Raw genomic sequence first — 22,878 nt, forward strand, 5'->3', positions numbered from 1 at the left:
CAGCCAAGCTCTCCTCGGAGCCCCACACTAGGCCAACACATTCAATGCCAGGGATCGATGGCAATGGCAGAGCCCTGAAAGAACAATCTTCCCGGATTAATAATGCCACCCCTCCCCCCCGGCCCACAGTCCGCGACTGGTGGAGGACGGAGAAACCCGGGGGCGCCTTCTCTCGTAAGGTAACTGTTTCCCCTTCGGCACCCAGGTCTCCATCACACAAGCCAGGTCAACCCCCTGCGAGGTGAAGAAATCTTGCAGGGTGGCGGTTTTGTTGCCTATAGACCTGGCATTGCACAACACCAGTGACAGAGGTGAGTAATCCTTGCTCACCCTACCCTCGTCCCTTGGGATGGGGCGCAGATTGGAAGGGGTACGAGCATATCCATATCTCGATCCCCTTCGCCTATAACATCTGCCCCCACCGCCATACCTCCCTCGCCCCTCCACGGTAGCAATCCCAAGCCTCATAGTAACCTCCATTGATGGCAATTAATGTTATTCTTTCGCAGCCTAAAACAATAAAACCTTAAAACAATAAAAACAAAAACAAAAACAACCCAGAAAAACAATAAAACAATACAAATAAAAACTACAAAAATTACAAATTCATCAAAATCTAACAAATTCCCAAGCCCACCCAAACATTCCTCCCACCCCCATATATAAAAAATCTAAAGGGAAAGGGAAATTTTAAAACATGTTAAAACATGTTAAAAAGAACTCTGCACCCCTTCGGGTCCTCCTGGGCAGTAGCAGCATCAGTGGCAACAACCACCCTGGGCCAGATAGTAAGTGGCAGGAGCAGTCCTTGTGAGGCCTCTCAGGCCCCGCCCTGGGCCAGGTGGTGAGTGGCAGGAAGGAGCACTCACACAGGGGAGTCCTCCTGGGCAGCAGAGCAGTCCTTGTGAGGCTTCAGGCCCCGCCCCAGGCCAGATTGTAAGTGGCAAGAGCAGGGCGCTCTGACACACAGGAAGAAGTGGGGGACGGGAAGCTGACCAATTGCATTTGTTGTGTCACACCAGGCCCACTGGTATGAATGATGGTTAGCATGACCTGTTCCTAGAGTGGTCAAAAAGCCATAGTGCCATAACATAGCAGGTACTGCAGCGTGAAAGGAACATAGGAAAACTGATGCAAGTGGCGAAGGAAGGGGTGGGTGGGAGGGAGGCGGGCCGTCCCAGGTGCCATCTCTGAGGGGGGTGACAAGGCTCCCCGCGGGGGGCTTGCCCCGCTGCCATCGCACCGCTGCAGCCGCGTGCGGAGGATCCTCTGCTTGCGGCTGCAGCGGTGGTGGAGGGATCCCGCCATCATCCGTATGACACCGTACGGCACCGTTGGCAAACTGGACTATGTATGGTGCACATGTGCCGTACGTAGCAGCGCATGCATGCACCATATACAGCGGTGCACACGCATGCACTGTACGTAGCAGCTTTGCGCATGCAGTGTACATATGACGCATGCACATGCCCCGCCCCCCGACAGCCCGCAACGGGTGCTGGTTCTCCTTCCTTTGCCCTGAATATTCCCCAAAGGCAAGCAGTATCAAGAACATTAACTGGATTGATGTATGAGTATGCCTCCAATACTCCAAGTTACTTGTAGATACTACTGACTTCCTGAGGAAAGGACAATCCATTGGCAACCTCCCAGAGAATACCATCCCAGTTAACATGGATTTTGAGGCCCTTACAAAAATAATATAAAGATGAAACACCATCCTGTTTGGTGCTCCAGGGCATCTAACCACCAAACTCTGCCACTTCCCACTTACCCACAATTACTTCCATTCTGTAAAACAAACAGGCAAAGCAATGCACAGGACACAAAGCAGACCCCAGCCATGTTCCTTGCTCTTCCTAGGGCACATGGGACTAGCCTGCCCATCTTCAACCCTGAGAAGCACCCATTTATGTCTGCCAAACTGCAGGAGTCAAATCACAGGCAAACACATTTTAGGGGTGTTACATATTTAAAAAGAAAGCTTGCTCCTGAACTTGGGAGGACCATCATTTCAATAAAATTATACTGGCCCAGCTGAAACTGTCAGTACTCCCCTTGTCCCCCTTTCTGGCTGCACCAGACGCAACCTGAGTGACAGCTTCCAAACGGTGTTGATAAAAGCAAACTGCCCAAAAGCAAGCTGCCCATTGGCGTTTAAAATGAGAATTGTTTGTGTATAGGGGGAAAGGCATTGCTGCAGACCTGTGCTGCCAGCCACAGCGGAGCTCAGTGGAGGAAGAAGCCAGCTAACCAGCCAATTCTCAGCGGGGTACTTGCCTGGAGACAGAGTCCCTATGCAAGGTCCAGCTTAGTCCTAAGGTCAGGAGCATCTCATGTAGTCAGATGATCCGAGAGTCAAGAAAGTCGAGGGTCCAAGGTCACAAGAAGCAGCAAGGTCTGGCCAGGAACAATGAATGTTGTTTCCAACAACTAACTGAGGCCAGAAACCCTGCTTAAGAAAGCTGGAGCCAGCTGGTTCTCATCAGGAGCAAGAAGGCTGATCAGCAGCAAGTCACTTCACCGTCTGCTCCTTCAGGCTGCTGCTCAGCAGGTGAAGCCGACTCCTGGCCCATGACAGCCATCATTTATTTTTAAAATTATTTAAAATTAGTCAATAGTGTGTGTGTGTGTGTGTGTGTGTGTGTGTGTGAGAGAGAGAGAGAGAGAGAGAGAGAGAGAGAGAGAGAGAGAGAGTGTAAGTAATGTGGTGTACAGTGTTGCCCCGCAAGACGAATGCCTCGCAAGACAAAAAAAACCCGCTAGACGAAAGGGTTTTCCGTTTTTCGATGCGCTTCGCAAGACGAATTTCCCTATGGGCTTGCTTCGCAAGACGAAAACGTCTCGCAAGTCTTGCGATTTTTTTCACTCCCCCCCTTTTTCTAAGCCGCTAAGCCGCTAATAGCCTTTTAGCCGCTAAGCCGCTAAGCCTTTAATAGCCGCTAAACCGCTAATAGTGCTAATCCACTAAGCCGCTAATAGGGTTGCTTCGCAAGACGAAAAAACTGCTAGACGAAGAGACTCGCGGAACGGATTATTTTCGTCTTGCGAGGCACCACTGTACTTGTATTAGGCACAGGTCAGTCTCATTTTGCTAAGCAAGAAAAGAGGATGGGATAAGCAGGAAAGGGAATTACTCTAACCCATAGCTAAGTGTAAGTGGTTTTGCTCCAAAACAAACAGCTCTGCCTTGTAAGCCCTCACGGGCTAAGTGGGAAACAATGTGGGTATCTATAGAATCCTGCACTCACCAGCAGTCACTTGAATACTTTGTTCTGCTCTACATTTTATTGCACTCCATAAACAGCATCTGTTAGCACGTGCTCATTAATGTTTGTTTAACTTACTAACCTTGGTTTTGAAGGAGACTCATGTGTAACTTTTAACAAAGGTGTCATGAAATCTCCTGTGCTTGCTTTTAAATGGTTCACATTAATTATGTAGGTCTGGCAGGCAAATGTGTAGCACACTGCAAGACCATTGAAAGCAAGACCAATGAATCAATGTTTTCTAAAATCAATAGTGCTATTTATTCTTATTGCCTAGCTGCCGTCAAATCAAGCCTAATGTGACACTTAACAAACTCCCTATTCAAGACAGAAAACGCTAACAGGCTTGTCTCCTGGCTCTGACAGGAAGCTCAACATCTACAACATTAGATTGCTTTATTGTGTTAATTGGCTCTGGAGGAGTGTGGGATAAATTTCTGGCATTTACTATTCACGCTTTTCATTACAGCCTCCCTTGAGTGACTGCATGTAATGGGTGCATAGTCAGAGTGTGCATGTGTGCTCCTGCACACATGCAAGAATGATGGAAAATGGATCTTCCACTTTCCACTTGAGCTTCTTTAGTATATAACTTGGGCACATAAATTTGCAATGCCCAAAGGTAAAAAAAAGCTGTCAGAGTGGATAAAAATCACTATTTTTTTAAAAAAAGAAAATGCAGAGGTAGTAAGTATATTTTATTTACTTTAAAATAGTCTGGTTTAAAGTGGAGTTTAATGTGGAATTTGTTTAGCTTCACATAAACTCTTAAAACTGAATTCATGACATGGTAACACAAAGACCTAATGTGTGCCTTTCTATGTAAAATATCACATTGTGGAGAATAAAATGTTTTTGACATTAACCTTAAATATGCCACAAGAGCTCACACAGTGGGTTTATTTCAATATTTATATCAAGGAAATAGCATGGATACGTCCCACTTCACGAAGAAACATTCTGCACAGTAACTACCAGGCTTTGCTCCCATAAAGTTCTGGGCACTTATTATTTCACAATCCAGCACACTCATAGGTATGTCTTCTCAGATGTATGTAAGTCCTACTGAGGTCAAGGAAACTTACTCCTAGGGAAGTGGGCACAGGATTGGAAGTCTGTCTTCAGACAGAGCCACTGACCTTCCTTTCATGTGTAGGAGGGGACCAGCCAAAGTGAATCTTGTAACCTGGGGGGGGGGGGACGGGACTTTTGGCCCTCCAGATTTTGCTGAAGTGCAGCTCCCATCGTCCCTGTCCATTGGCCATGCTGGCTGGAGGGAGCATGAGCTGGGCAACATTGGGGGTGCCAAAGCTTCCTCACACCTTCCATAACTTCACAAATACCCTTTTGTCGCTGAGGAGATGCATGGCAAAAGCACATGAGCTGCTTGATCAGGGTTTTGGATTGAGCTCCTGAGTGGTCTGTTTCATTGCAACAAACTATGGTGTTAGTTTTAATTGTTTCAAGCAAACAGTTGGTATGCGTTCTTTATCAGGTAATGCATAAATCACAAAACTAGCTTAAAACCCTTTTACCCTAGGTAATTTAAATATTTTGAAAAGGGGAAGTGCAGAGGGAAAACTTTAAAAGTGCCACTTACATAATATGAGATGGCCAGCAAAAATATGATGAAGAAATCAGATTAATCAGTACTTATTTCAACTTTTTATGGACTGACTTTTAGGGCAAAGCCCTCCCAAGGTCTCCCCAATCTTAACAATGATTTAAAACAGTAATTTAAAACATTTCAAATATGAGCACTGCACTTATGTGACATCATCTTATTCTTTGCTTTTGAAACAGAGTGGTTGGTTTGCAGAGAAGGGAGGGGGATAAAGAGGAAGTAAGGAAAAGATAGTAACTGGAGCAAGTTATGGAACTTCCTGAGAGGAAGCCAAAGTTTATCAGCAGGGCAAAGCTTAAGGATATCCTAAACAAAGAGGAGCACAAGCAGAAAAAGGCACACTGGTCAGTTAGATAGACCAGACTTTGTTAGTATTATGTCAGTAGCTTTCTGCGCTGAAACTCTGCTCTAGATGCTTCTGTCCATAATTTCATCCTTATGGAAGTGAAGGGAGCAAACGTGATTGAAGATTTTATAAAACACCCCTTCCCAGTTATGGAAGAAGAAAATATTTCAGCATGGTGCACCCACTGATAATTAACCTGAGCTGATGTTTAAGTGAACTTTTGATCTCTCATTGTGCTGCATGTAGTACTGTATAATGAAGGTCCTATTGCAGTTGCTGCAACCAGGGCTTTTTCCCCAAACAAAGTGTTTAGGGGTCCTCTTATTTTCCTACTCATATTGAAATACTGCCCTTCAATGAGGCCAAACTTAGAATCACAAAATGTTTAGGGATCTGCATACCCCCAGAAAAAAAGCACTGGCTGCCACCAAACTCACAATGTTTGAAAAGAATTAATGTATGATGAGTCTGTTAAAAGCTATTAGCTATGACAGCTAAGCAAAGATTCCAGATTCAGAGATAGTACATACTGAAGATTAATGATTGGGAGTAGGCTAAGAGTTGGTGCCTTTGGGGGGCTTCTTGGAGGCATCTGGCTAGCCATTGTGGAAAACAGATGCTGAACTAGATGAATCCAGCAGGACTCTTCTTATATACTTGTTCTTCTGTTTCTTGAATTTGAGTCTTTGGCTCACTCATTTCCCCTCCTTAGCAAAAAATCGAAGTTCTGCTACTACTTATGATGACATTGTATGCAGATTCATACAAAGCTTAGTAAGGATCAGGAACTGAGCTTTGTTAGGTGGGGGTGTCTAGTTTTGGATGCAGCAGTCCATTCCCAGTCTTTTGATTGTCCGAAGTGCTTCTGTGCCAGCTGCTCCTGAGAGGTCTGGTGCCAACTGGCTTTTTGCAGAGGGCACAGGCGTCACTGAGAAAAGGGGACACACCATGCAGTCTTTAAACAAACTTTTAAAAACTGATGACTGATGTAGTATCACCAAGAGGTTGTGATGTCTTATAGAAGGGCAAACATTTCTTGAAGGAGGGGAGTGTGCGTACAATGCATCTCAGGTGAGATTCGCACTACTAGCTCTTATGGAACAATGTAAAAGTGGCTAAACCTGCAGTCCTAACCCCACTTACCTGGAAGCAAGTCCCATTGCACCTTACATTTGTCCCTATTAAAATTCATTTTCTTAGCTTGGGCTCAGTTCTCCAATCTGTTAAGGTCATTTTGAATCCTGATTGTGTCTTCTGCAGCATTAGTTACCCCTCCCAGTTTGGTGTCATCTGCAAATTTGATGAGCATCCTCTCAATTCCTTCGTCAAAGTCGTTTTTAGAGATGTTGAACAACAATGAGCCCAGGACAGAACCCCATGGCACCCCATTTGTCACTTTTGACCAGGATGAAGAGGAACCAATGATATGTACTCTTTGGATTTTGTCACGTCAGCTAGCTACAAATCCACCTAATACTTCCCTTGCTCAACCCACATCTTACCATGGGGGACTTTGTCAAAAGCCGTACTGAAATCAAGATACACTATGTCCGCAGCATTCCTTTTAGCCATCAAGCTTGTAACTCCATCAAAAAAGAAAAGGAGATCCATCTGCCATGACTTATTTTTGAGAAGCCCATGCTGGGTCTTAGAAATCACAGCATCCTTTTCTAAATGCTCACAGACCAGCTTGAACTATCTGTTCTAGGACCTTTCCTGGTACAAGCTCACTGGATGGTAGTTACCTGGGTCTTCTTCCCCGCCCTCCACACAGAAGGCCTCTTGTGCTGTGGTCTGTTTCCTCTTCAGACCTGCCTCCTTCACTTCTTCTAACCCAACCATGTGAGTAGGAGCCATGTGAGTCACCACATGGGAACTTTTGAAGAGGCTACTAAATATTTTCACTTAAAACTTTCTTAATGCTCCTTCATCTAGTGAAGGGGAAAGCAAATGTATTCATTAAAATTTGTTTAGTAGACATGAACTATAACTGGATGAAGCTATCCAAGGTCTGGCTAACTAATCAACCTTGGGGTAAATTCATGCATTGTAATAGCTAGCTTTCTGCCCACCTCATCAGACAGCTCTTACTCATACATACCATGTGACTAACTAGTTTGTTAAGAAAATTCCCAAACTCGGATCCACGGGCGACTCTCGGTCATTTCTCTATGGTAGTCTATCTTAAAGTTTTTGTGTGTTATATGCCTACCACATTTTAAAACTTAAAATCCATTGTTCTATATTGTTTTAAATGCTTGTTTTGCTCTTGGGATTGTAGTTCCATTTGTGTTTTACGAGCTGGTCTCTGACCGTAATAATAAATTTCATTTCATTTCATTTACCATGTGAATAGAGAATGTCGTGGAAACAGGGAAATCTCTGCTTCTCTATGGGCCTCTATGGGCCAATGAGGAGTTGTGGGTTCAGTGTTATAGGCCCAACTCTCTGCCCCACAAGAAGTTAAACAGGCACTGTCCCTACAAAGTTTCAGATGCCAGGTCAAAACTTTATTTCAGGAGACCTTTGCATGCCGATTGCTTTTCATGAGTTTTATATTTTTGTGTGTTTGGGATCGTTAAATTCTGGAGGTTTAATTTATATTTTAAGTTTATGTTTTATTGTTGTAAACCACTATTAGACCTGCATGTTGAAAAGTGGGATATAAACTTTTAAATAATAAAAAAAGAACAGAAAATCTCATAGCCTATTCCATCAGCTCCTAGGCTCTTATGTTCACTGTACATATATGCAAACCACACGGTTCAGTTGGAAAGAAAGAAAATAAGTGACAAATTGTGATGTATAAACTGGTACCCACATTGCAAACATATATGTATGTTTTTAAAGAATTTCAGCCAATCTAAAGGTAAGATTTTATGTTTTCTGATCCATCCTTCAAGATGACTGACACTTCCAATGTTCTCCTTTCAAAAATGCAATATATATATATATATATATATATATATATATATATATAAAAGAAGACAAAAGGCTTTTTATAATAAAGGACAAACATTGAAATAACACCCCCTTACAAAAACTGTTTTTTAAACAAATACTTTAATTCTTTAATATTTTGTACAATCCAAAAGGTGCACAGATGGGCATTCAAGCATTCAGCGTAGGCAAATGTCCATATCAAAAACAGCAAAGTGATGTACTTGGGTAATAGTACACTTTAAAATTCCATAAAATAAATAAATTAGTTCACATTGTCTTCAGTGTGCATATGCACCTTGATTTCTACTGTGTTCTTGTAGCCTGCTTTAGAAGTTCCAAATCTTTCCGTCGGCTGGTATTTGCTCTGGCACAACTGTACTCTTCCAGCTGCAGGGGGATATACTTTTCCATCTGCCCCAGACCCTGCCTTGCAGGACTGGTCAATAGCTTGATCCAAGATGGTCTGAAGTTCCCTCTGAACCCAAAGAAGCCTATGCTCCCTGAAAGAGGGAAAATGTATGTTTCAGAACAGAATACACATCATCAATAACGGGCAACGGATTCAACATTTAAAATGTTCTGTTCCAATATCATAGCAAACTTTGAAAATTTATCAACACTGAATATGAAACAGCAACTTGCACAGCGTCTTTTGCATTCCATTTCTAGAAAAGGAAAAGGCACATTTCAATATGTAAAAAGAAGAACACACCCTTGTTGTGAAGATTTGCTGGTTTTGCTGCTCCCAGGGTCATTAAAGCTTGAGAAATGTTAATGTTTTTTATATTCCCTCTGGTGCTTAATACAACTATAGACCTGAGAGAAAGAAAATGAAGGGATAAGGTTGAAGGGGAGAGAATAACATTGATTTACTGCCACTAAAAAAGTATCATGTTTCAAGTAGATATCTGTTGTAAGCTGCTTTGGAAAGGCAGCATATAAAATTGTTAAAATTGGTGACATCATATTCATAGAGCCGTAAATGTGGAACGTCAATATGACTAACACACTTTTCTATAATAAATTGCCATCTGGAGAAAGCAAACTTTTTTACAAATAAAAATCATGCTTACTTTGCAAATGTCGAAATTTGCATATCCATAACAAATTAATCAGGTGTAGCACATTATACCTACATTTTGTTAAACATGGTAACAAAAAACAAGACCTCTAACAATCAATTTGTATGAATTTATACTGAATTATAATATCCATAATGCCTAACACATTTGTGACACAATTTAAGCAATCACAATCTCCTTCTTACTTCTTTTTCATTTGATAAAAAGATAAAAATTTTCCATTTACATTTTCCTGGTTGTATTGCTTGAGGAAAACGCTATTTTTTCTTCCCAGATGTGCGGGGGGGAGGGTAATGATACGCTTCTGCCGTGTGTGTGTGTGTGTGTGTGTGTGTGTGTGAGAGAGAGAGAGAGAGAGAGAGAGAGAGAGAAAGGAAGGAAGGAAGGAAGGAAGGAAGGAAGGAAGGAAGGAAGGAAGGAAGGAAGGAATCACACTGAAGTTAGGAAGGGATTGTTTTCACTTGCTTTCCAGAACAGTAGCTTTATTTGTCTGTCTGTACCAGAAACATCCTCTGAATACTTATTTGAGAGTAAGCCCACCAAAACCAGTGGGGCTTACTTCTGAGTAGACCTGCATAGGAGTGGAACTTTCTACTTTCCTAAAAAAGCAAATTTCTAATTTTTGGGGCTGGCAAAGGTCATCTTGGAAACATTTGGGCAGTTCCTGAAGAAGTCTCAGAAGCCTTGTGGAGATGAGGATTCAGTGATGTTTATTGAATTGGTCCTCTTATATGGCTAACAAAAACAGAATTAGGTGAACACAAATCACATGCCTTAGTTGCAAAAGTTACAGAATCAAGCTTTTATGGACACAGAATTTAGATTTCTTTCGAGCATATGCAAGATGTGCCCTGGAATACAACTCCTACTACCCCACCCGCTTTTTAAGTACAGTCGTACTTCGGGGTGAAGTAGCTTTGGGTTGAGCATTTTCGGGTTGCGCTCTGCGGCGACCCAGCAGTAACAGAGCGCATTACTTCCGAGTTTCACTGCTCGCACATGTGCTCAAAATGACGTCATGCACATGCATGGAAGCGGCAAATCGCGACTCAGAGACGCGGGTTGCGTTCGCTTCAGTATGCGAATGGGGCTCCGGAACGGATCCCATTCGCATCAGATGCCACTGTAACAGAGTACAAGAGTTCTTTCCTTAATTTCAAACACAGAAAGTGAGGTGATATGAACAATTCATAGCAGTAACACAGGTACCTTAAGCACCATTCTCTGAAAAACATTTAAGTATTATGAAAAGAAGCACCTATGTGCATTTTTAAAAGGATATGCAAAATAGCTTAAATGCCACTCCCACAAAAATGCTGTTTGCAAGCTTGTGTTTATTCTGTATCACATACCTTTGAGGAATTCCAGTTTTGACATATTCTTCTAGATTCCTTACGTTTGCTTCAGAGAAAAATCTCTCTTTTGTTACTTTGCCAGTGCAGGCATCAATGACTACAGTAAGAACACCCACAGCACTCAAGGGAAACTTAATGCCACGGACCTGAAATTACAGACCTCATAAATCACACTCCCCCCTTTCCCCAAACCAGTAATTTGTAAATACAATAATCTGCTGTAAATTCACAGTTCAACTGCATTTATCATCATTTGGCTTACAGATGGCAATAGTGTATTCCTGGCAGTGAACAATTTCCTATGAATTAGTCTTTTTCTTCAAAATCTTTGCTGATAAGATTTCTATGGCCCTCAGGTTAGGGCTTTCCTGTTTTCTTTGTGTGACTGAAGCCACTGACACATATCCATGTCCTTTCAACAAACCCCCTTTGGACCCTGTAATAAGGGATCCAGTGATTACAGAGCTCCAATTATTCTTTTGCTTAGTCTTAGGAAGGCCATCTCTGTCATCAGTGAAAGGGGTTCAAAGCCCCTTTTAAAAATCAGATGAGAACCATTCTCAGAAGCTTCAGTTTGCCATGTTAAGGCAATTAAAAATGCTAATGCTGCAACTCTATTTTTCTCCAATTTCTCTGAAAGATTCAAGTGCATTACCTGCCCACTGATTCAGTTCTAACCTTCAAACTCTGATGCCTGTAGACCTTCATTTCCCAGCCGCACATTTGGCCCCAAACCAGAACTAATTTTTCATCACTACATTTAACCCCTTAGAGCTGAAGTAAATATCCCCATCTCAGCCGTCTAAGAACGTAAGAGCAGCCCTGCTGGATCCTGCCAAGGCCATCAGTCCAGCCTCCTCTTCTCAGTGCCCAGCCAGAGGCCTGTGGGAAACCTGCACTCAGGACTGGCGCTCAGGAGCAGCTCCCCCCTCCTGGGTCTGCCTCGTGAGGGCCACCCACCGACAGCACTCTATCCTCTGACTGAATCATAGTTTTAAGGCAGAGGTGGGGAAGCTGGAGTCCCGCAACACCTGGAGGGCCACAAACCTCACCCGCCCAGCCAATGGTCAGGGATGGTGGGAGTTGCAGCAATATTGTGCTTTAAGTGTTGCAACTTCCCGGGGACCTTAAGAGTGAAGGGTGGGTAATTAATAAATAAAGATAAAGCAACTTCTGGAGGACCACAGGTTCCACACCCCTCTGAACATGTAATTGTGAGAAGCCCAGTGCACTACTGACATCCATCACTTTAAGAAATAGTGCAGTGGTACCTCAGTTTACAAACTTAATCCATTCCGGAAGTCCGTTCTTAAACCGGGGCATGCCTTCCCTAATGAGGCCTCCCGCTGCCAGTGCCCTCCCACCGTTCGACTTCCGTTCTTAGACCAAGGTAAAGTTCGCAAACCAGGACACTACTTCCGGTTTTGTAGAGTTCGTAAACTGAATTGTTCGTAAACAGGGCTGTCCTTAAACCGAGGTACCACTGTATTGACAAAAACTCAGCCCCCTTGAAGTTGCTTCCTGGTTAATGTCAGACAGATTAGAATCTGATGTTTTCACTGTGCCACGATGTCAGACTACCCAAAGAGGGGGACAGCAAGCATTTGCATAGCTGGTTGTACAATGGACAGCACAAAAGAAGATGTTCTACAGTGTCCGGCACATTCAAAAAACACCCGCAATGTATATAATTTCTGGGGATGTTTAAATATCTGCCCTTGACAAAAGCTGAGGGGAAAATGTTCAGTTGGGCTAACATAAAGGCCATGTGTTGGACTGGAATTATTATTTTTGAAATATAAGTGACCCTGTTATCTGCTGGATCATAGAACTTGGGGAACCAAATTTTATTTACACCTGACTCGATGTTTTGTTTTTCAATGTCCCTTAATCTGGCTTGAATATTGCCATAAATATATTGATCACCTGAATTATACAAGAGTTCCAAGGCAATACCAAAAGATCTGAGTTGAAACCCTCTGGATTTATAAGAGTCCTTAAGTAAGAAAGAAGCAGACTCGAAGGTTGGCAATGGCAATGGCAATGCAACCAGTATTTTATAGTGCTGGCCCACAACCAATATTCCATCATGTGTAAACCTAGTTCTGCACACATTGTCTCCTACTTGACTGAACTTGGGATACGTCTCAAGAAACCTGAGTGTATCTTATTCTAAATCACTATTATACACTTTAAATTTAAATTTTACCAATGGTATTTTGAAAACAAATCAATATGCAAAGATGCAGCAAATAACAGGAATGTTGAGGATGCCAAATTATTCTCTTATTCTTTTCCCCCAAGCTTATGCTGATATGGTTTGTTCCTAAATGATCCATTTTCAAACACCTACACAGGTAATGGCATTCCTGCATGATGTTAATAAAGGCTTGTGGTAAAGCAAGATTGCAAGAATACTTACTGAGACATAAGATTCTTCGTTCCTTTGCAATTCAACTGTGTCCGGAGACTGAATTTTCACAAGGAGGTAGGTTTTATGAGGATCACTGGTAAATGCCATCTGAATAGAATACAATTAATGTTTAAAAGTAGCCATTATATGAGTGTATAGTGTATAATTTTTACCTTAGAACAGGAATGCCAGGCAGCAGAAGCCTACTGTGCTGAGATTTGGGTGAGGACTAGAAAAAGTATATTCACAAGTACAGCATCATACAATAAAAGATGGAAAACCTTATATTCCTGCTGAAGCTTTAAAAAGTTGTTCAGTTCATTAAAAGCCTTTTTTCCTGTAAAAGGAAAGCTTCAAAAACACACCGCAGAAAAAAACAGCACAGCACAGAGAAACGTGAAAGAAAGAAAAAACAAAAGCCTGAAAAGCATAATGGAAAGGCAAGATTAAAGTGATTCTGTTTGGCTTATTTTCCTCAACTTTCCCCAAGTTAGATCTTTAGGATCCTCAGCTACACCTGCCCCCTAGGAAGGGTTGGGATGCAGGGCTGGATCTGCTGCTTTGCTCTTCCCCAATCCCACTTAGGATTCCCTTACAAATAAGGTCCAGCTGTGCAGTTTCTGGTCAGGCACATTCACCACCCTGCGTATCTGTCTAGCAGCTAACACTGAGATGCAGTGCTATTAGGAAGAATTTTGCTGGATAAGACCAAGGTCAATCTATCCTAGGATCCCATTTCTGACCATGGTGATTCAAATGCCTATGGGAAACCCATGAACAGAATGTGAGGGCAAAAGCCCTCCTGTGTGTGTGTGTGTGTGTGTGTGTGTGTGTGTGAGAGAGAGAGAGAGAGAGAGAGAGAGAGAGAGAGAGAGGGAGGGAGGGAGGGAGGGAGAGAGAAACTGTTGTCTATCCACTTCCTGTATAATGGAGCCCTGCTTGGCTGCCGCTTGAGGGTTTCCCATAATGGGCATGTGGTTGGCCACTGTGAGAACAGGGTGCTAGACTAGATGGACCACTGGCCTAATTTAGAAGGGCCTTCTATTCTTATTCTTTCAAAATATACATATCATGCGGATGCAGTCATTTCCAATTGATTTCAAGTTTTGCTGAGATTTTAAACATGATGCTGTTCAGCAATGTGATTTCCTAAAACTTCTCATCTTATCTCATCTCATCTCTATCCATCCCATCCTTCAGTCTCTGCTTTGATCCATCAGGCCACCTCATTCTTCTTACATTCAAATCCTGCCCCATTTACTCATGACTGCGAGTGTCCTGTCAACACGGTTGAAAACCCTGGGAGAAACTGCAAGAGGTTATGCACTAATCAACCATATCGCTCTTGATGCTGTGCCCTTTTCCCACCTGAGTGGAGCCACATTTCTGACAGGAGCCCGTAGTCTTTGTGGGCATTCTTTTCACCACAGTTGGCTTCTGGAAGTACTTTGGGTAAGCTTTTGTCAAGCAGTTACTGACAGACTTTGGCCGAAAGCTGGCCTGAATCTTGACTCTTTCACATCCCCGAAAGGAACAGTAACTGTGGCCATCCCTGTGGTATTTGGCTTGAAGAAACAAAAACAGCAGCCTGTACATGAACACACAAAAACAAAGAACAGATCACACTTTATTACAAAACCAGCAGTGCTGGCACTATTCCTTATTTCACATGGCTCCCATGAGGCCATTTGCCAGAAGTCAGGCTACCTGGTATCTTCACTGTATGTAATGAGCTGAGATTAGAAGCACCTGCTGTAAGGGAGAGGTCTTACCTGTAATCCCAGCTCGTTACAATACCTGTACAAAAGACAGAAGAGTGACTAGTGGGGTGCCACAGGGTTCTGTCTTGGGCCCGGTCTTATTCAACATCTTTATCAACGACTTGGATGATGGACTCAAGGGCATCCTGATCAAATTTGCAGATGACACCCCAGAGGACAGGATCACACTTCAAAACGACCTTGACAGATTAGAGAACTGGGCCAAAACAAACAAGATGAACTTTAACAGGGAGAAATGTAAAGTATTGCACTTGGGCAAAAAAAAATGAGAGGCACTAATACAAGATGGGTGACACCTGGCTTGAGAGCAGTACATGTGAAAAGGATCTAGGAGTCTTGGTTGACCACAAACTTGACATGAGCCAACAGTGTGACGCGGCAGCTAAAAAAGCCAATGCAATTCTGGGCTGCATCAATAGGAGTATAGCATCTAGATCAAGGGAAGTAATAGTGTCACTGTATTCTGCTCTGGTCAGACCTCACCTGGAGTACTGTGTCCAGTTCTGGGCACCACAGTTCAAGAAGGACACTGACAAACTGGAACGTGTCCAGAGGAGGGAAACCAAAATGGTCAAAGGCCTGGAAACGATGCCTTATGAGGAACGGCTAAGGGAGCTGGGCATGTTTAGCCTGGAGAAGAGGAGGTTAAGGGGTGATATGATAGCCATGTTCAAATATATAAAAGGATGTCACATAGAGGAGGGAGAAAGGTTGTTTTCTGCTGCTCCAGAGAAGCGGACACGGAGCAATGGATCCAAACTACAAGAAAGAAGATTCCACCTAAACATTAGGAAGAACTTCCTGACAGTAAGAGCTGTTCGACAGTGGAATTTGCTGCCAAGGAGTGTGGTGGAGTCTCCTACTTTGGAGGTCTTTAAGCAGAGGCTTGACAACCATATGTCAGGAGTGCTCTGATGGTGTTTCCTGCTTGGCAGGGGGTTGGACTCGATGGCCCTTGTGGTCTCTTCCAACTCTAGGATTCTATGATTCTATGATTCTATGATTCTATGATTCTATGACACCTGTCAACAGAAGCAATCAATCCAGCAGATTCCAAACTAGCAACCATGATCAAGATCAAAGAGCTGTCCAAGGATGTCAGGGACAAGGCTGGACTGGGCTACAAGACTATTGCCAAGCAGCTTGGTGAGAAGGTGACAACAGTTGGTGCAATAATTCGCAAATGGAAGAAACACAAAATAACTGTCAACCTCCTTTGGTCTGGGGCTCCATACAAGATCTCATCTCGTGGAGTTGCAATGATCAGAACGGTGATGAAGCAGCCCAGAACTACATGGGGGGGGGGGACTTGTCAATGATCTCAGGGCACCTGGGACCATAGTCACCAGGAAAACAGTTGGTAACACACTGCGCCATGAAGGACTGAGATCTTGCAGAGCCCACAAGGTCCCCTTGCTCAAGACAGCACATGTACAGGCCTGTCTGCAGTTTGCCAATGCACATCTGAATGACCCAGAGGAGAACTGGGTGAGTGTGTTGTGGTCAGATGAGACCAAAATCGAGCTCTTTGGCATCAATTCAACTCGCCGTGTTTGGAGGAGGAGGAATGCTACCTATGACCCCAAGAACACCATCCCCACCATCAAACATGGAGGGGGACACTTTGAGGGTGTTTTTCTGCTAAGGGGACAGGACACCTTCACCGCATCGAAGGGATGATGGACAGGACCATGTATCGTCAAATCTTGGGTGAGCACCTCGTTCCCTCAGTCAGGGCAATGAAAATGGGTCGAGGATGGGTGTTCCAGCATGACAATGACCCAAAACACACGGCCAAGGCAACAAAGGAGCAGCTCATGAAGGTCCTGGAGTAGCCTAGTCAGTCTCCAGACCTTAATCCCATCAAAAATCTGTGAAGGGAGCTGAAGGTTCGAGTAGCTACACATCAGCCTCGAAATCTTACTGACTTGGAGAGGATCTGCAAAGAAGAGTGAGACAAAATATCTCCTGAGATGTGTGTAGACCTGGTGGCCACCTACAAGAAACATCTGACCTCTGTAATTGCCAACAAGGGTTTTGCCACCAAGTACTAAGTCATCTTTTGCAAAGGGATCAAATACTTATTTCACTCATTATAATGCACATCAATCTCTGGCTTTTGTCTTCTGGGTTTTTGGGGTTTTCCCTGTTGTTATTCTGTCTCTCACAGCTACAATAAACCAACGATTAAAATTATGGACTGGTCATTTCTTCATCAGAGGGCAAACAGGCAAATTTAGCAGGGGATCAAATACTTTCCCCCCTCACTGTATGTTGCATCTTTAGTGCATAACCACATAGAGAGGAAGGGGAGGAAAGAAGTAAGATGTAGTCTGCAATTCTTCCTCTGTGCAGAGTGCACTGTTTGCACAGATTGCTGGGAAGCCTGGTGGTCTGAAAGAATGCATTCAAATCTTGGGTGGGTGGGGGAAAGCCCTACCCAGAATGGCCTGAGATGGATAACAAAAGCATTTGTTGAATGTAAACTCCATATTTTTCTGTGTACTCAGAACAGCCTACACTGCAGTGACCTTTGGGGAATTGACAGTTTGATAAACTACTGCATACATAACCACAAATCCTGACGATTCCTCTTAGAATTACATTCATGCTATAGCTCTCCACTGACAAAAAACCAAGTCATCCAGTTCTTATAGATACTGAAAAACTGAACATTTAATTATACTACAAATTTTGGTTTTGTGGCAAATATCTACCCAGTGCTGTTATCAAAATAAAACTTTCTCTCCATTCGACTCTTCTGCAATTCCGCCATTGAAGATACAGACACATAATCTTCCACACTATTGGGAGGTGCAGGCCTTCGGAATGCATCAGAAGTTACTTGAAAAGTAGTGTCTGGTGGGTAACAGAGACCCACCTGAATCCAGTCATTCCTGAAAACAGAAAGTGACAAAAACATTACCATATGCTTATAAAAGCTTTTTCATTTGCTGCTTGCGATGGTTATCATTCAGCATGACCATATAGTACTAAAATGATTTCTAATACTGTTTATAAGTGTCCTTACCACAGCAACAAGACAATTCCTAGTTTCAACTGTAATTCCTAGTTTACAGATGTGGAAGTAAAATTAGCTGCAGCAGAATGAACAAAGTTCTTTGGGAACTATTTTAGCTATAATTTTAAACCAAGACCTTCCAAAGTTCTGTCCACCATGCCATACTCATTTTGTCTGTATACTGAGCATATTTGTTCACAACATAATACTACTGAAAGGTTGAAAGGACTGCTGGGAAAATTAGAACAAAAGAGAAAAATATTCTGCTGCACAATGTTCTTTTGATAAGGACACAGGAACATTCAACGTGGCTTGCACATGAGGACAGCTGATGACCTGTGCCACAGAACTTGGTTTTCTCATCTGAGAGGAAGTTTAAATCATTTATTAAATCAAGCTAGCCAATTTGCATTGTTAGTGCTGTCAATGAGGATTATGCTATGATATAAACCATGTGTTCTTCCTTTTGTTGTCATTGCTGTTTGTCTACAGCTGATAAGAGTTTTGCTCAGTTTGTAATAATACATTATTATACTTCAAAAACTAACAAAGAAATACATGCTTCACATTGCTTTATGAGGTAGATGAGAGTTCATGGAATATATCTGCATTTTTAAACAAAACTGGACATTGAAAGGCAACCTACTTGTTGAAGTTAATGAGGTACAGAAATGTTGTTTGTGGGGCTTGTCCATTCCAATGTATTGTGTAGCCCTTCTGAAGCATCACCACAGGCTGGTATTGCTGGTAGTCAGCTTTCTGATTATTAATCCCTCTCAGTATCATAGGACTGGAAGGGTATTCATCTCGCACCATAGTCATGGTAAGATTCTGTGGATTGCGTGTCTGAATGTACACCTAACAGTTATCAAAACAGAATATGTAAAAACTAGGATAGATTATACCACATCAGTTGCAAACAGTCCAGCTTTCAGTTGTCTGGATGGCCTACCCTAGAGGATATCTAAATATATTTGGATAACAAAAACTTTGAATTAAGAAAAAAATGGTTGTTTACCATTGGATTACATGACATACTTAATGGAAAGTTTTGATAAAGTCCCTCTGCTCATACGAGACCTCAGTTGGAAACCAAGATCAGAAACCATCGTTTGGTGGTATTAGCTGCTGTTACACCATCCCCTTCAATAATAGTAATAAAATTTTGATATGATGACAAGCTATGGCTAGTGTTAAATACGAAGTGGAGAAAGGGGCCACACAGGAGAGAGGAAGAGACTTGTTGGATCCCCCAAGACATGACTGCCTGGACAGAGCAGGTAGAAACAAAACCACTTCCAGGAATTGGGGGGAAGACATCTACTTCTGCTTCATTGACTATGCAAAAGCCTTTGACTGTGTCGACCACAGCAAACTATGGCAAGTTCTTAAAGAAATGGGAGTGCCTGATCACCTCATCTGTCTCCTGAGAAATCTCTATGTGGGACAAGAAGCTACAGTTAGAACTGGATATGGAACAACTGATTGGTTCAAAATTGGGAAAGGAGTACGACAAGGCTGTATATTGTCTCCCTGCTTATTTAACTTATATGCAGAATTCATCATGTGAAAGGCTGGGCTGGATGAATCCCAAGCCGGAATTAAGATCACCGGAAGAAATATCAACAACCTCAGATATGCAGATGACACAACCTTGATGGCAGAAAGTGAGGAGGAATTAAAGAACCTTTTAATGAGGGTGAAAGAGGAGAGCGCAAAATATGGTCTGAAGCTCAACATCAAAAAAACGAAGATCATTGCCACTGGGCCCATCACCTCCTGGCAAATAGAAGGGAAAGAAATGGAGGCAGTGAGATATTTTACTTTCTTGGGCTCCATGATCACTGCAGATGGTGACAGCAGTCACAAAATTAAAAGACGCCTGCTTCTTGGGAGAAAAGCAATGACAAACCTAGACAGCATCTTAAAAAGCAGAGACATCACCTTGCCAACAAAGGTCCATATAGTTAAAGCTATGGTTTTCCCAGTAGTGATGTATGAAAGTTAGAGCTGGACCATCAAGAAGGCTGATCACCGAAGAATTGATGCTTTTGAATTATGGTGCTGGAGGAGACTCTTGAGAGTCCCATGGACTGCAAGAAGATCAAACGTATCCATTCTGAAGGAAATCAGCCCTGAGTGCTCACTGGAAGGACAGATCGTGAAGCTGAAGCTGAGGCTCCAATACTTTGGCCACCTCATGAGAAGAGAGGAGTCCTTGGAAAAGACCCTGATGTTGGGAAAGATTGAGGGCACAAGGAGAAGGGAGTGGAAGGCAGTGGAAGACAGGAGTGCCTGGCATGCTCTGGTTCATGGGGTCATGAAGAGTCGGACACGACTAAATGACTAAACAACAACACTGTACTCTTTATATGGAACCATAGTAGTTCTACAGTTTTTTTAAATAAAGGAAGTACTTTATCACAGACCAAGAGCTAAAGTAAAAAAATAAAATAAAGTGACTTGCCCAATGCCTTTTTCAGTATTTGTGTGAAATGATAACAGAGAATGAAGTTCTGAGGTTCCCGCCTCTAAGCTGTGCAAATATGATAAAGGAAGTCTTTTTTCTCTGTGAGTGCTGGTTCTGTCTTCATACATCTAATCCTGCACTTGATGAAAGTGTTTGCCCTCTTCCTATTCATTGTTTTAAAAATAGCGGACAATTTGGGAGCAGGGAGATGGTCTATGAGTGTGAAAGAGAGCACCCATTCAGTAGGCTGAGCTCTGAATATAAATAAGGATGTAAATCAGAAATGACAAGCTGGGGCCCAAGTAGCACAGGCTGCCCTCAGTCTGATGTCATGTGACCCCTGGTCTAATTTAATGCACATATAAGCAACAAAAGGAAAAGAAGGGAAAGGGCAGGGGCAGAAAGAGAGACAGAAACAGGGGACACAGCCCTCAGCCACTTTTGCTTCTGGTCTGGCCCACCTCTCTGACAGACAGACAGACAACTCAATCAATCAATCAATCAATCAATCAATCAATCAATCAATCTTTTTATTTGTACCCTCCCCTCCCCAGCCGGAGCCGGGCTCAGGGCAGCTAACATCATGAAACTAAGACAGTATACAAAGACAAGGGGGGGGGGACTGCCCATCCCTTGACATAAAGAATTCTACTATAACTTTTATAAAAATTGGAAGAAATGGGTAAACAGTAACATCAGCTACTCAAGTTTTATGCATATTAACAATGGCCTCTCTTTCACCTGAGCAAAGGTCCCACTGCAGAGCACACCATTCCACCTGGTGAGATTAACACAGTCAGGATGTCGAATCAGGTAGTTATCCATTCTGCCAACATAGGTGTCCTTGTAGCCAGTCACAGATCCATCAACATCATGAAATATTGAGTTCTTGTCGCCATCCAGATCAGCCTCTTCAAACCAAGGCCCAGGTTTACCAAAAAAGACTTTCAGAGAAACCTTAAAAGACAAGAGCAACATTAATTTTATGGCAATAATCTTTTATCAATAAATATTTGTTTGTTGTACCCTGCATTTCCACCAAACATTGCTCAGTCATCCTTTACCCATTTGGGAAAAACAGCTTCAATCTGAAAATTTACCTGTTCACCAAACTTCACAAGAGAAATATTGTTTTGGGGGGTAATTTGCCAGGTGTTTTTCATTAGGAACCCAATGGCACTAGTGAATCTATCTGGAGTTGGCACAAAATTGTTGAATGTGCACTTGGAGAGACGTATAGGTCCATCGTAAATCTGAAAGCCTCTGATGGGATACGTCCTGTTAAAAGTAGATAGGTACATATTTAGAGACCCCTTTTTGCCTGCAGCAGCCAAGTACACTTATTTACTTAGATATGGACTAGGCAGACAATATCCATGGCACTTACGAGGATGTAAGCTCCACCCAACACAGTGAGAGTTACTTCTGAGTAAACATGCATAGGATTAAGCTGTATATATAAAATATTCATGGCTAAAAGATACTAACATAGCCTTAAAATTGTAGCAATTTTTTGAATTTAAATGCAATGCTGAGACAGTATTTGTGTTTTTTTTAGGTTCTAATTGCAAGCAATGCATGCTTATTCTGGCCATATCCACACCCAATTAATATAACTCCTATTTCTACTCTATCTCAAGGGCTCAGGACTCAGCCTTTTTTTAAAGTGAGTGTATCTCTAATGATCCTTATTTAAATATAGGAATTTATGAACTCTAACCTTATTCTTTCTACTCTAATTATCCTAAGGGCATCTGCAGACAGCTGAATCCCCTGCAGCTGGTTAAATAGGAAAGTGGAGGAAAGTATTGAAGAGGTACCAATTAGCAGGTAGATGTTGTGCAATAGTCCAACTTTTGCACTTTGATCTTGCTCAGTTCTAGCCTATCATTCAGACTAGCATGGTAAGCCTAAAACTTGTTAATACTGTTAATTAGAGTGCCCAAACCTCCAAAGGACTTTATTTGCAAGCAGCTTCAGGAAACTGGTCACAAATGCTCATTGTCCAACGCCACTGACAGCTGCTAGCAGACTTAAACTGACTCCCTCCACATCAACTCTCTTGTGTATGTGGTTCTACTTGCACCTTGACATGAAGCTATCATTCTAGGAGACAGCAAATATTCTTTTTTTAAGCAAGCAGGTCTCCTGGCAAGGTCAGCAAGAGATCCAGACTCTTTTACTGACAGGAATGCAAAGCGGAGTCAAATTGGCATTCCCAAAGCTGAACAAACATTTTCCCTAAAAGGTCACTAGAGCTCTTTCATCTCCTTTAACAGAAATGCAAACACTGTGTAAGAAAAACTGCAGGAGTTGTGAAACACAAAAGGTAATTTAGAAGAGCATTACTTGGAGGCCTGCCCACATGAATGTCCCAGTGCGCAAGTGCATGTCGGCTCTAGCAAGAAGGTTCAGGAACAAGTCAGTGGGAAGAAGATGGGATCCAGAAGTCTCTCTCCAGACATGAATGTGCTTGGACAGGGTGGCGGGCCTGTGTTACTAAGAATGCAAGGGGGGCTGGCATGTGCCAAAAATAAAAAGAAGAGAGCTGGAGAAACCCAACTTCAAGTCAG

The 22,878-nt window shown here is 42.7% G+C and overlaps 1 protein-coding gene across 4 annotated transcripts in view; it reads right to left on the minus strand.

The window, feature by feature from the left end:
* Nucleotides 1–8,283: 8,283 nt before the first annotated feature.
* Nucleotides 8,284–22,878, minus strand: part of CEMIP2 (cell migration inducing hyaluronidase 2) — a 64,772-nt gene continuing 50,177 nt past the window's right edge. For all 4 annotated transcript variants that reach the window (XM_081213548.1, XM_081213546.1, XM_081213547.1 and 1 more), the window contains exons 16-24: nucleotides 21,406–21,583; nucleotides 21,047–21,262; nucleotides 18,482–18,693; nucleotides 17,531–17,710; nucleotides 14,401–14,620; nucleotides 13,042–13,140; nucleotides 10,617–10,765; nucleotides 8,895–8,998; nucleotides 8,284–8,682 (exon numbers count right to left, since the gene is read on the minus strand). In XM_081213548.1, coding sequence (XP_081069674.1) covers nucleotides 8,486–8,682; nucleotides 8,895–8,998; nucleotides 10,617–10,765; nucleotides 13,042–13,140; nucleotides 14,401–14,620; nucleotides 17,531–17,710; nucleotides 18,482–18,693; nucleotides 21,047–21,262; nucleotides 21,406–21,583 — 1,555 coding nt within the window. In that variant the 3' untranslated portion in view covers nucleotides 8,284–8,485. The remainder of the gene's footprint in view (nucleotides 8,683–8,894; nucleotides 8,999–10,616; nucleotides 10,766–13,041; nucleotides 13,141–14,400; nucleotides 14,621–17,530; nucleotides 17,711–18,481; nucleotides 18,694–21,046; nucleotides 21,263–21,405; nucleotides 21,584–22,878) is intronic.

This window comes from Podarcis bocagei (assembly GCF_964188305.1).
Source record: "Podarcis bocagei genome assembly, chromosome: 11".
In the NCBI taxonomy this organism is placed as follows: domain Eukaryota; kingdom Metazoa; phylum Chordata; class Lepidosauria; order Squamata; family Lacertidae; genus Podarcis; species Podarcis bocagei.